Source organism: Corapipo altera, unplaced genomic scaffold, assembly GCF_003945725.1.
Source record: "Corapipo altera isolate COAL_440 unplaced genomic scaffold, ASM394572v1 62, whole genome shotgun sequence".
NCBI classification, from domain to species: Eukaryota; Metazoa; Chordata; class Aves; order Passeriformes; family Pipridae; genus Corapipo; species Corapipo altera.
This window is the reverse complement of record NW_020884894.1, coordinates 3,246,308-3,259,028: the sequence shown is the minus strand read 5'-3', so window position 1 is coordinate 3,259,028 and position 12,721 is coordinate 3,246,308. Positions and strand designations below refer to the sequence as shown.

Here is a 12,721-nt window from a genome sequence, read left to right as displayed (position 1 = left end):
CATTGTGCTGTTTGTTGCTACTGCAGTTTGTGGACTTGAGCTGCAACGAGTTAACCGAAATCCTAATCCCTGAGGCACTGCCAAGTGCCTTGCAAGAGCTGGACCTGAGTGGAAACACAAACCTGGTGCTAGAACACAAGACACTGGATATCTTCAGGTGAGCTATCAAGATGTCAACTCAGTAATGACCTGCACTAGGGGGAAGGGTAACCCTTCCCAGGGGAGGAAATGGGATAGTAAAGTGTGTATCACAGCACTGCATGGTGTTATAATGTTCCCTGCCTGAGGCAGCTGAGACTTCTGTCTGTAGGTAGGAAAAAGTCCAAAACATCAGAGCAAGCAATTTTTCATTGTATGAGGTTCTCCCAGCTGTCTCTGGCATAAGCAGCCAGATATCTCCAGAAGGCCAAGACCTTAAATTCCTCTCTTAGATGCAGTTCTTTCCACAAACTGCTATCTAAAACTCTTGACTGGACAAGGTCCTATGACCATAACCTGTTCAGCAGGTTCAACAGAGCATGACTTCTGTTCTCTCTGTAGTCACATTACCACACTGAAGATTGATGCTAAGCCCTCCCTCACGGCAGACTCAGCACTCACTTCTTCCTTCTGGAGTCACGGTGTAGCTGAGATGGCAGGCCAAAGAAATAAGTGAGTATTGTGGTCTGGTGGATGCTGACACTTTGTCTTCTGAGGGTGCTGGGCAGAGTGCACTGCTGAGCACCCATGCAGACCTGTTTTGCCATAGAGCTCATCTGTCCCTTCCGTCTCTCCAGATTTCTTACTAAGTCTTAGTAATGCAAACCTCCACGTTGTCTTTTCTTTCAGTTTTTACACTTATTCTGGGACGCTTGGACTTTCCTTCCCACTCCAGCAGAGATGCTTTTTCTCTTGCCAGCTATGCATGTTGCCCTTTCCTGCTTGTGGTCATGGAGGGTTTGGGAGTTCCAATAATAAAGTTCAGCTGTACATCTCCCGGGGCAGTGACTGTAGGGACAGTGGCTTTGCTACCCTGCCAGAGTGCCACTCACAGCAAGGTACCTGATGGCTGTGGTTTTGGGGACCATATAATCTTTTGAGACACATTAACTTTGCTTGTATGCTTTTCTAACAGGCTGTGTGTGTCATCCCTGGCACTGGGGAGCTTTGCAGAGGGGGTGGAAGCTGTGTATGGCATGTTTGATGGTGACAAGAATGAAGAACTGCCACGCTTACTGCAATGCACCATGGCCGATGTGCTCCTGGAGGAGGTACAGCAGTCAGACACCATGTTCATGTCCAACACCTTCTTGGTCTCCCACAGGTAGGACAGTGAGCAAGCTGGTCCTAGTGGGACCTACACTGGCATATCAATGTATTAGGTGGGGTGAGGCAGCCTTCCAGAATGCCTGTCACTGGAGTCTGGAGCTTCCTACACCTTTTCCTCCCACAGGAAGCTGGGCATGGCTGGGCAGAAGCTGGGTTCCTCTGCTGTCCTGTGCTATATTCGTCACGAGGTGGCTGATCCAGCCAGCAACTTTTCTCTGACGGTGGCCAATGTGGGGACGTGCCAAGCCATTCTGTGCCGAAGTGGAAAACCGCTGCCTCTCTCCAAAGTCTTCAGCCTTGAACAATGTTCAGAAGAAGCCAGGAGGGTCAAGGAGCAAAAAGCCATTATAACAGAGGTTTGTTTGGACCTGTTTCACTTCAGTTTCCACCCTCCCATAAAAGCTTGAGCTCTGCTGCTTACACAACACTGTAGGGGAGAGGGTGACATAAAGGTGTCTGAGTGACTTGGCTGGTGCTTCCTGCTCTGCTTCTTTTGCTGATTAGCTGTTGAAAATGACTTGTTCCTAAAACACCCATTATGGCCTGAGAACTATAGGTACAGGATGACTGGTTTTATGCAAAGTATTAAAATTATTTCTGGAGAACTCTGTAAAGGTTAACTTTCTAAAAACTTGGAAATAACAAGCAGGTTCCAAAGAACTGAAAAAATACATCGACAGTAAAGATCTTGAGAAGTCAGCACCAGTTATTTTAGTTTTATGCTCAGTGAATCTTTTAAAAAGTATCAAGTTGTTAGATACAAGTGTTTCTCATAGGGATAATCTGTCACTCTGTGTATAGCTCTGCAAGGTGCTGTAACACTGCACCATATCACTCTGACTGAAAAGAACTGTGGGATCAATGTAGCACATTAAATGCTTTAGAAATTGGCTCATTAATGGATTCTGAAAAACAAAAGTGAAATAATTGTCTAAGGAGACCTCCCTGCATGTGTCCTCTGCTGGGTTTTAATACTTGGCAGCAGCAGCAACGTTAACACCCAGAGGATATAGAAATTAAGAACACTGAAATTAAATTCAAAACACTGGGGAAGCTGTGTAGTCTGTAGGCACTGACTTGGAAAAGAGACTGAGGGCTGTGGGCACTTTTCTGTCCAAGAGGCTGCTGTCAGGCTGGCCAGGAGATGATCTACCAGAAGGGGGTAATACATCCATGTTACAGAAACAGTGTGAGATATCTACCTTGTTCCTTTCTTCCTCAGGATGTAGTGTCCACGCTTCAGAATGCAGTTACATGTTAACAAAGAGGGAAATTGTTCAGATAATACACAGAAATCATTTAATGTCAGGATAATCTGCCTTGCACTGAGAAACTCAGAAGTCACTATCTCGCTTGTACTGAAAAAATACATTTCGTGTGAGACTTGTGAGACTCTTTGATCAGTGTGCTGCAGGGAGTCTGAACATTTCAGAGGAGTCTGCTACAATTCCTCAGGGTGCCACAAAAAGTCTTGTGGGGTACAAGTGTGCCATTGCCAGCATGGGTAATGTCTGTGCTGTAATACCTGCACCTAGATCCCTTTCTCCTGGGAGCTGTGTAACTGGCATTTCTCAAGGCTCCAAACCAGCATATGGGCAGAGGAAAGGTTGCTCTCAAAATGATCTAATAGCACTTCCAAAGCTACTGTCTTGTTTCTCTTGTCTGCAGGACAATAAGGTCAATGGTGTGACCTGCTGTACTCGGATGCTGGGCTGCACCTACTTGCATCCTTGGATCCTGCCCAAACCACATGTCAATTCGATTCCACTGACTGTACAAGATGAGCTGCTACTTCTAGGGAACAAAGCTCTCTGGGAACACCTTTCTTATGCAGAGGCCATCTCAGCTGTGCGGCACCTACACGACCCACTAGCTGCTGCAAAGAAACTCTGCACTTTAGCCCAAAGCTATGGTTGCCAAGACAATGTAGGTGCACTGGTGGTGTGTCTGAACATCAGTGAGGACAACTGCACGTGTGAGATGCATGGCCTGACTCTGACAGGTCCTGGGGGATTTAGTTCCACCACCACCAAGCCAGCAACACCTTCATCTAGCAGTGGAATTGCTTCTGAGTTTGGCAGTGAACTGTCTGCTTCTGAGGTCAGCAGTGAGGTCGGCTCTACTGCTTCAGATGAACACAGTGCTGTTGGTCTTGATGGCAGTTTGCTACCACGACAAGAGCGACGTTGCAGCCTACATCCTGTGCCCCCCTCGAGCATCTTTCAGCGCCAACCTTCCAGTGCCACCTTCTCTAGCAACCAGTCTGACAACGGTCTGGATAGCGATGACGAGCAGCCTGTGGAAGGTGTGATGACAAATGGCAGTAAAGTGGAGGTAGCAGTGGACATCCACTGCTGTAAAGGAAAGGGCTTGGAGTTTGAATGTCTTGCTGCAGAGTACAACTCCCCTGCTCCGAGGCCAGAGGATGACTCTGGGCTCATCCTCATCATTCGGAGACAGAACAGCGTAAACAGCAACACTGTGCAGAGAGGGGTCAAAGAAAAGTGTGAACTGCAAAAATCTCTTTCCACATGCTGTCTTTATGGAAAGAAGCTTTCCAATGGCTCCATAGTGCCCTTGGAGGAGAGCCTCAACCTCATCGAAGTAGCCACAGAGGCACCCAAGAAGAAGACTGGCTATTTTGCTGCTCCATCCCAGATGGAGCCAGAAGATCAATTTGTGGTGCCACCTGATCTGGAAGAGGAAGTGAAGGAACAAATGAAGCAGCACCAGGAGAATGGAGCAGATCAGGAGCCAAAAGAGGAACATGCAGCACCCCTGCCAGAGGAATTTGACACAGCTTTGTAACCCTACGATTACCACTCCCACGTTGTCTGTCCCAGGAAGCTCTGTCTCATAAGGGCTGTCTTGCCCTCCAAGCAGACCTGGGATCTGCAAGGAGTACAGGCACCTGCTGCTTCCTTAATGGAGTCGAGGAAGAATCAGGAGTGCCAAGGTCTGGGCTGTCCACTTTTCACTGCAGAGTCTCAGTTGTTCTATGAGCACTCAGACCAGCAGCTGAGCTCTGTGATAGGGACTGTCTGTAACTCCTTAAACCCTGAGGTTCTGCCAGCTCTGCAGGAAAGGGTCTGGTGTACATGTGTGTGGGGTGAGGAGGCTGCTGAGGGGGAGATGTTCAGTGTTAAGAGTCCTATGAATATTTCTAATGCAGTGTCCCCCCCCCCCCCCCCAACACCTTTTTTTTTCCTTGAAAGAATACAGACAGTTGCAATGAAGCTGACCTAAGAATGATTTCCTACATTACCTGCAAGCACTTTTATTGATTGCACTTAAGCTATTCTTCTCCCCTTCAGCCCAGCACTTTATTATTTAGGCTTAGGGGAGAAAGCACTCCACAGCAGGTATGCTGGGGGCTTTTTCCAGTGGATATTGTTAGGGCAGTTAGGACTCAGGGTACCAGTGTTCTGATGAGCACTGGTGCAGGAAGAGTGAGGGTTATGATGGGATCATCCTGTGCAGAATGAGAAAATACATAGCTGAGTGATAAGCAGGTGCCAACTGATGCATTTCATATGGAGCATAGAAAAGATCAGCTCTGGACTGATTCAGGTAATCTGGTTGATTCAGGTAATGTGTAGAGCTACTGCTTCTCGCTGCAGAGCACAGACCCAATTCATCAGAAACCTGGCCACCTCCATCATGGATGCTTCAGAGTAGTGGCTTCCTCTATCCAGAAGACATGGGATAAGCCCAGGAGCTCATGCTTGTCTCAGTGCCCAGTCAGGGGAGCCAAGCTGGAAGTAGTGCTGTGCTGCTCCAGGGCTGGCAAGCAGTGGGGCTGCCCTGCTGCACCCAGTGCTCTGTTCCACCAACACAAACATCTGCACTGGCAACTACAGCGTCTGCTTGCCTCTGAAAACAGGAGTCATATTCCAAATTCACAGCAACCAACATCTCATGGTACATGCCCAATCTGGCCACAAACAAGGTGAAAGCATACTTGTTCCTCCTTAGTTTTCAGTACTAAAAAAGCTAAAATAGAACTTTTCATCTTAGTAACATCTATATCAGAGCTGAAAAAGATGTTTAAACCAGCCCCACTAATGGCAAACAGGCCAGTCTGCACTCAGATGCGTTGTGTTTCCAGTAGGATTTTTGGTGCAGGGTGTAAGTTGGCTGCCTGTGTTGTCACCTTTGTAAGGGTTGTGGAGACCACTGCCCCTGTAACATGCAGATCTGTCTTCCTTGCTGACAGCAGCTGCCCCGGTCATGTCAGTGGTGCAATAATCCTGACTGTAATGTGGGCTAGTGCCTTTTCTTCTTTGTTAATTATATTTATGAAGAAAACTTAGGAGTTTCTTCTGGAGAGATCTGAGGGGCTTGAGTTGTCTATTTTTGGATCAAATTCAGGCCTTGGTCAGAAGGAAATACTGTGCAGACTACTTGTGGGATTCTGTCAATGTCGATATAGATCTTTTGACAAAATCTAATGGAGTTTTACTCAAAATTTCAAAGCACCTTGAATTTCTTCTTACTGGGAAAAAAATGTATTTTTGCCATGCATGAGGAGCAGCATTTAAGGATATGCTTTGTGCTGGTTGCAATGTAATCATGAAACAATCCAACTTTTTCTAAAGTTTAAACTCACACAGTTTTTGGTTGTTTAAATGCCTGTTTCATTTGGAACTGGAGATTGAAGCTAATTATTAGAATCACAGAAACAACAGCATTTGAATCTTTTAGGCAGAGAAACAACAGCAGAAAAGATTCAAATGCTAAACTCCAAATTCCTTTCATGTTCTCATCATATAAATGCAGAAAAGACTCATCCCAACGTATTTGACTGCAACTTTTGATTCCGTCACTGGTGATAACTTTACCAAATACCTGTGCCTAGCCCAACACCTTCTGATACCTGAAAGGGCTGCAGAGCAGCCTCAGTCCACAATGGGACTGATGCAGGAACCCTTCTTTCTGAGTAAGACTGTGACAAACTTTGCACTCTGAGAGTGGCGAATGTTAATGCAAATCAGGTCTCTATTTCTTGCACTGATGTGGAAAGCCCAGTGTGTCCTTGCCAGTCTGAACCAGTAGCACTGTGTGGAGAGTTGCCACAAGGAGTTAGTAATGAATGGCTCTACCTAGCTCAGTGTTGAAGGACTAAGGAAAACAGCTCTGCAATGGAGCGTGCAGATTTCTGAACTGCTCCTCTTCACAGTATTGGCAGAATGGAACACAAGGAATTCCTACTTTTTCTCCAGTGCTGTTTCTGGTTTTGAAGCAGAAAGGGAGTTTAATACAGCCAGCTCCTATTTTCTATGGGTATGCATTGTCATGGAAGATGTGGCTTGTTATCTTCCTTACACTCTAGGTAGAGTCTACAGATTTCTCTGCTTAAGCTGGTATTATGAACTGTTTGTCTGACTCTGGGCAGCACAGCCTGAGTTGACTTTACCTGTTCCAAATAATCTTCCTCTATTTGGCTAAGATGAGCATTGGTGTCCTCAAGCAGCTTCTGCATATCTTCTGTGTGCTTCTTCCGAAGATTAAGCTTTTCCTTTTCCACTTCAGCCACAGCATTTGTGAAGCTTTTTTCCACTCATCCAAAATCCTTTTCATGCATTAAAAATAGTGCCTGTTTACCACAAAAAGTGCTTCTTTTTCCTAGGCCAGTTTTAGGTGTCAGCAAAGACACTGACATCATTTTTTCATGCAAATGTCTTGGATTTTCTAACACAAGATTCCAGCTCTTGAGGCGTGCTTCAAGGCCACTGTCATCCAAAAAAATGGGCGTTTTCTGACATTGGTCAGACAGGGCTGTGGCTGGGTTATCTTCATCTTTCTTCAGTAATTCTGGCTCTGCTGATGAGCTCCCTCACCGAGAAAGGTACTCTGAAAAGGTACTGACCTGTCTGCCCTGTCCTGTCTAGAAAGGCTTCTGCAAAAGGAACCCATAAAGGTTATCTTCAGTCATGGGTAGTTGGAGCCCAGGTGTTAAGGATAAGGGATATCCTCCAAGTTGCCCCCAGCACCAGGAACAGGCCCAATGAAGGCAGCATCACAGGCTGTTCATACCAGACCAGAATCCTCAGTTAGATGGGAGGATAAAATCCTGTTCCAAGGAGGAGAGCAAGTATTTCTCTCTCTCAGGGACAGGCTGCTGTGAAGTCTGAAATCCTTCCCCTAGTACACAGGACCTTCAGCCACACCTATGGCCTCGGACCTGCAGAGCTTCTGCACTCCTTCCAGATGGTGAATGGCTTTTGTGTCCCTTGCCAAAGGCCTTCTTCAGGCAGTAGGATCACCTCTTTGGTTTTGTGCAATCGTTGTCTGCTGTTCTATTGCTATCTGAAGACTCAACCGTCTTTTTCCTCTTTTTTCACATTTTAAAATGTTGCCTTTTTTTAAACTTGACTCATATGACCCAATGCATGTTAAAGAAATATTGCAGTGCACCAATTGTTTATTAAATTACCTTTTTTCATGTTTTTGTTTGTTTGTTTTTAAAAAGGAGAGTATTTTCTGTATCCCTGTATACTCTAGCATGCACCTATGACAATCCCTGTTTTTATTGTGTGTGGAGTAGGTTGTCCAATGAATGCACCTTCAGCACTGTGGCCTATGTTTGTATTGCTTTGGAAAGGTAAATAATGTCAGATTGCTGGAAAACACTAGCCCATTGATTCTTTATTCAGATGTATAGAGCAGTTCAGGAAGGAAGAATATTTTTGCATCAAATTTTTGGCTGACTTAGCAATAAAGATTTTTACTTTCATCTAACAGTTTATTCTGATTCTGTTACTGTGCTGGAGGGAATTGGTGCCATGTCACAGTCAAAGGTAGCTGTGTCTAGCAGCAGCTGTGCTGCAGGTTCTCCTTCACTAAGCTCTCTTAGCTACTTCACTTATCAGCCTTCCATACAAAAGCTACTTGCAGAACACTGTGAGGGTGGAATTCATAATACCAATTATTAAGGTAGCTTTCTGTTGCCTGCTAGAGGAATCCTGCCCTATGAACTTGCTCTAAATAGCACTGTACAGCTCTCTAGAAGTAGCTGCAGCAAGGGGACATACTGAAATCTTAATAGGACCACAGTGGGCTGTCCACATAAATCCCTGTGCTGAGACACTTGATGCATCTAGCTGCTAAGAGGCAGGAGAAATCAAACCCCAGAGCACCTGGCGTGTTCCTATTTGGCATCTGTTTTACTTTCCTGTCTCTAGTTCCAACAACATTCCATGGTTTTGGTAATAATGAGGATTTAGTCACTGGTGCCAGTGAAAGTGGAGATATGTCCAAGGCAAAGCATGTTTCTGGCATGTTTAGTTTATTTAATATGGGCAGAACTTATCTGTAAGACCATGGTCATTCCATTCTCATATGAACAATGCACATAGTGGGCACTGCTCTGAAGTGACATTTCATTTTGAGGCACAACTTGGTGATTCTAGTGCTACTTTTCCCAGTTAAATTTCATATAAAAGTCTTTCTAAGAAAAAATATGAGTAGCATCTCATTTCCCCAACTTGAACATTAAAAATGTATTTTGAAAACAATATACTTGTACATTAAACCACTTTGATCTCTTAAAGCTTTTGTCTGATTATCCCAACTCAGGGCATCTTTTTAAGCAAAACTGTTGTATACAAGTTATATAAAAGACCATTTCATACAAAAATGAGCCCTCTCCTGGAGTTTGAAACAGTGTCACAAGTTATACCGAGTGTATGCATCATTTTGCAAGGTAGTTTTAGGATTTTTTGATGGCCTTATAAATGCCACGTTCATAGTCCACTGTTAATTCCAAGAGACCTACAAGGAAGCAATATTTAGCTGCCACAACCATGGGCGTCAACCCCTTGTTTTTAAAAGCTCTGTTGTCAGTGAAGTCATGTGCCTTTTGTAATGACAGTTTTGGCTACACAAAGCTGTTCAGCAGCAGTAGGATGTAGAGGCAGGACTTGTAGCAAGACCTCACAGGACACCCAACAGTGGGATGGAAGGGCTGCCTGTGAGGCAGGAGACAAGTCATTGGATTAGCTTTGAGTTGTTAATAATTCAATAATGCAAACTCAAGTTAGGAACAGCCTGACTACCATATTTAGAGCTACACCCACTTGGTGTGTGTTCTGCTGCAGCATTAAGGCTGCACTGCCTCGAAGCAAGGAAAGCATACTGCTTCATCTAAGGAGACTGGCAAAAATCATGACCATTACTGGAGTGGAGGAATCATTTGAAAGCTCTTATAATTGTACTGGCTTCTGTTTCTGTTGGCAAACTGCCCTGTACCCTCTGACAGCCAGGACTGCACTGAACAGGTATGCCACAGTGGCCAAGCAGCCTAAAAGGCCAACAGCAACCTCTGCCCCGTGCAGGCTGCAGCTGAAGCCCTGATAGCCTTTGCTTTGATAAAGCTGCTCTCTTTCTTTGCACACTGATGAATTATAAACTCCCACCAAAGAATGGAAGAAATAGTACAGAGCAGGCACTGTGCCAACTGCAATCGCTATGTCCAGGGCACATTCAATTAGCAGCCATGCTGGGAAATGCCATGGTACCTGCAGAACACCAACCAAAATAAGAATACAAGGGAAGACCAGGAGACACCCTCCCACTGCCATCGCTGCCCTTGCAATGGGCAGCTTCAGGAGGTAGAAACGCTGGTCAAGCTGCTGGGCTCGCTCCCCGTCCGCTCCGCTGAAGCCGCTGTAGGCCCCGCCGTAGTGGTAGTAGTAGATGCCCCCCAGGGCGGGGAGGCCGGTGTATCCTCCCGCCGAGCCGCCGGACACGGAGCTGCAGACGAGGACCAGCACGGCGAGCAGCACCTCCACCATCTGGCAGCAGGCTGCAGGGGAGGCCAAGGTGGGTGGGCGGCCGCGGCGGAGCGCCCGGGAGGCCGGCGGGGAGCCGGGCCGGGCGCTCCGCTCTGCGGGACGGTGGGGGCGGCTCCCGCCCGCCGCGCTCACCCCGGCCCGTGCGCAGGTACCGGCAGCGGCGGCGCTCCAGCGGCTCCTCCGGCGCTGTTCCGGCCACGGCGCTGAGGGGAGATGAGAGCGGCGATGGCGGCGACCCGCCCGGGCCCCTCCCGGCCACCGGCCTGTCCAGCCTCGGCCCGGCCTCCCCGGCCCCTCGCGGCCGCCCGCCCGCTTCCCCCTCACCGCCCGCTCCCCTCACCGTCCGCCCGCCACGGCGCGCCCCCTCCGCCCGGCCCCGGGGCAGCCCCGCTCGGCCATGGCCCGGCGCGGCCCCGCTCGGCCGGCACTGGGGACGGGCGGCGGGGACGGGACGGGCCGCCCGCCTCGGGGTAGTGCCGGCGCGGTGACCTCCGTCCTGGCCGCCCGGTGCTCGCCTCAGTCCTGCCGAGGGTGGTGGAAGCTCCGGCCCGGCCCTGCCCCGCCTGAGGGTGCTCGGCTCCGCGGCGCAGGGGCGCGGCCCTGCAGCACCTGCGCACGGTTCACCTGCTGCTCGCAGGTGTGCCCGCTCCCCTTCGCTCGCACGGGCACTGTCCCCGCAGTCCCTGGCGGCGACAACGTCCCGTGGTTTCCCACCTGCTTGTTAGTACCCATTGGAAACTGATTAAATTTCACTAACGAAAGATTCACAATTTTACAAGTTCCACTTTCTCCTGTGCTGTGAGTTTTGGTGAAAGAGTTCTTCATTCAGTTTGCCTGCCACCTTCTGCCTCTGTAGACTTCAGTCTTGCCACTCTGTTCCCTTATGAAACCCCAGTCCCAGTCTTCTTTGTCTCTCCTGGCACAGCAGTGTCACCATTCCCTGCATTGTACCTGCTGCCCTTCTCTGGACCTGCCCTAACTCCTCTAAACCCATCCTGTGATGCGGTGACTGCATCTTCATCCAGCGCTCAAGACATGAGTGCACCAGGGGTTTACATCACAGCAGAACAAGTGCCTCTGCCTTGTCCTGGCAATGCACAGCATTTTGTTGTTTCTCCAGCTGCCCCAGCACGGAGCCTGTGTCTCCAGGTACAATCATGAACACCTTGGGATCTGTCCTGCAGTGCAACTGTCAGGTTCCAGTTCAGAACTCAGCAGACCACATTCAGGTAATTTTCTTTAGATACAGTACCTTATAATTATCCATACAGAACCAAACAGACCTCTCTGTGTCTGTTTGCTGGAGGCCACTTCAGACAGTATGATGTGGCCTTTTAATTGGCAATATTGTCCTGCTGCCAATCTGTCCTCCCATTCCAACAGGCTCCTGAGTGCAGCACCCTCACCTGCCAGCAGTGAAGGTGGTGAATTACTCCTTTGATTACTGTGGTGGCTGGAGTGAAGGCAAGTGTCCAGGATCTCACCCATGCACAAGTGTCAGCATTGCTCAGGGCTGGTAAGGCCAGATCTGATTCAGGAAAGGGAGAAAAGTAAACAGCAGGACCATTTGAAAACACAAAGATAAGCACAGAAAACTCCACATGCAGAGTAAATGTTTTTATTCAAGAATTTGACCAAACACTGCCTATAAAAGCTCCAGCATTGCAAAGAAATAATTTTGTTGCATTTAGGAAAACAGATATTTTCAGGGAAACAGTTACACCATAAGGTCTCAGACACACTGCCTGAATGTGTACCCTGAGAGGTCCAAATTTGTCACAAAGATGCAGACATACATTTCTCCCATCTGTAAGACTGGTGGCAACAGTAAGATTGTTTCTCTCTTCTGTCCTTGCAGGAGCAACAGCAACAATCCTATAGACTAATATGGTGAGAAGCCTATAGACTGCGGTACTTCTGCACCTCAACACTATAGGAAAACATTCTCTTCAACATTCACTTGATTACAGAAAGGAATGGAGATCTGAAAAGTCACCTTAAAATTTACTTAAAACAACCCTTGTTTCAACCCCCAGTTCAGACAGAGGGGACAGGAGTTGTGTGCTAAGTTAGGAAATGGGGAAACCATAGGGAGCTTAGGACAAGGTCTCTGGAGATAGTGCAGATGCTCAGCAGTGAGGCTGTTTGTTGCACACCCCTTTTCATCTGTATATTTTGCATCACTCATGTTCATGTGCCAGAACCTAGGCCTCCTTGCTGCCATGCACAGAATAAGTCTAAAAGCTTTTAACAGCCCTTTGTAAACTTTTAGGATCATGCACACTGCCATTGGGCTTAGTAGAGCTTTTAACTGACATGAAAGGGACATGAACTAAGCTGAATAATCATAAGTCACAAGAAGGGATGAAATATGTATTTCTTATGCGGAATGTTGCTGCTGGTCATCCAACAACCTGAGCTGAAGCTTTCTTTGGATTTGTGTTGTGCTGAAACTACTTGTTCAAAGACAGAGCTGGGAGTTACCCCTCTGTTGATTTGGAGATATGTTCAGTGTTTTACTATTGTGTTTGCTGCTAACAGGTGAGGTACAAACTTCAAGGTACTGTAGAACTGAGACAATCTTATTCCACTTTTGTTGCTATAATGAGAAATCATAA

The 12,721-nt window shown here is 47.4% G+C and overlaps 2 protein-coding genes across 2 annotated transcripts in view; one reads left to right on the top strand and one right to left on the bottom strand.

The window, feature by feature from the left end:
• The window catches only part of PHLPP2 (PH domain and leucine rich repeat protein phosphatase 2), a 33,545-nt gene extending 27,043 nt beyond the window's left edge, over nucleotides 1–6,502 (top strand). The window contains exons 15-19 of the mRNA XM_027646802.1: nucleotides 27–157; nucleotides 541–651; nucleotides 1,115–1,303; nucleotides 1,433–1,664; nucleotides 2,977–6,502. Coding sequence (XP_027502603.1) covers nucleotides 27–157; nucleotides 541–651; nucleotides 1,115–1,303; nucleotides 1,433–1,664; nucleotides 2,977–4,116 — 1,803 coding nt within the window. The 3' untranslated portion in view covers nucleotides 4,117–6,502. The remainder of the gene's footprint in view (nucleotides 1–26; nucleotides 158–540; nucleotides 652–1,114; nucleotides 1,304–1,432; nucleotides 1,665–2,976) is intronic.
• Nucleotides 6,503–8,782: 2,280 nt separating this feature from the next.
• MARVELD3 (MARVEL domain containing 3) lies at nucleotides 8,783–10,517 on the bottom strand. Its single transcript, XM_027646840.1, has 3 exons — nucleotides 10,444–10,517; nucleotides 10,236–10,306; nucleotides 8,783–10,114 (listed from the first exon to the last, which is right to left on the bottom strand). The coding sequence occupies exons 1-3, from the start codon at nucleotides 10,500–10,502 to the stop codon at nucleotides 9,513–9,515; spliced, it is 732 nt and encodes a 243-aa protein (XP_027502641.1). The 5' UTR covers nucleotides 10,503–10,517; the 3' UTR covers nucleotides 8,783–9,512.
• Nucleotides 10,518–12,721: the final 2,204 nt, after the last annotated feature.

Coding starts and splice junctions, on each gene's coding strand:
- MARVELD3 (XM_027646840.1), bottom strand. CDS start 10,502: ATGGCCGAGCGGGGCTGCCCCGGGGCCGGGCGGAGGGGGCGCGCCGTG. Junction 10,307..10,443: donor CGCGCCGTGGCGGGCGGACG/GTGAGGGGAGCG, acceptor ATCTCCCCTCAG/CGCCGTGGCCGGAACAGCGC. Junction 10,115..10,235: donor GTACCTGCGCACGGGCCGGG/GTGAGCGCGGCG, acceptor CCTCCCCTGCAG/CCTGCTGCCAGATGGTGGAG.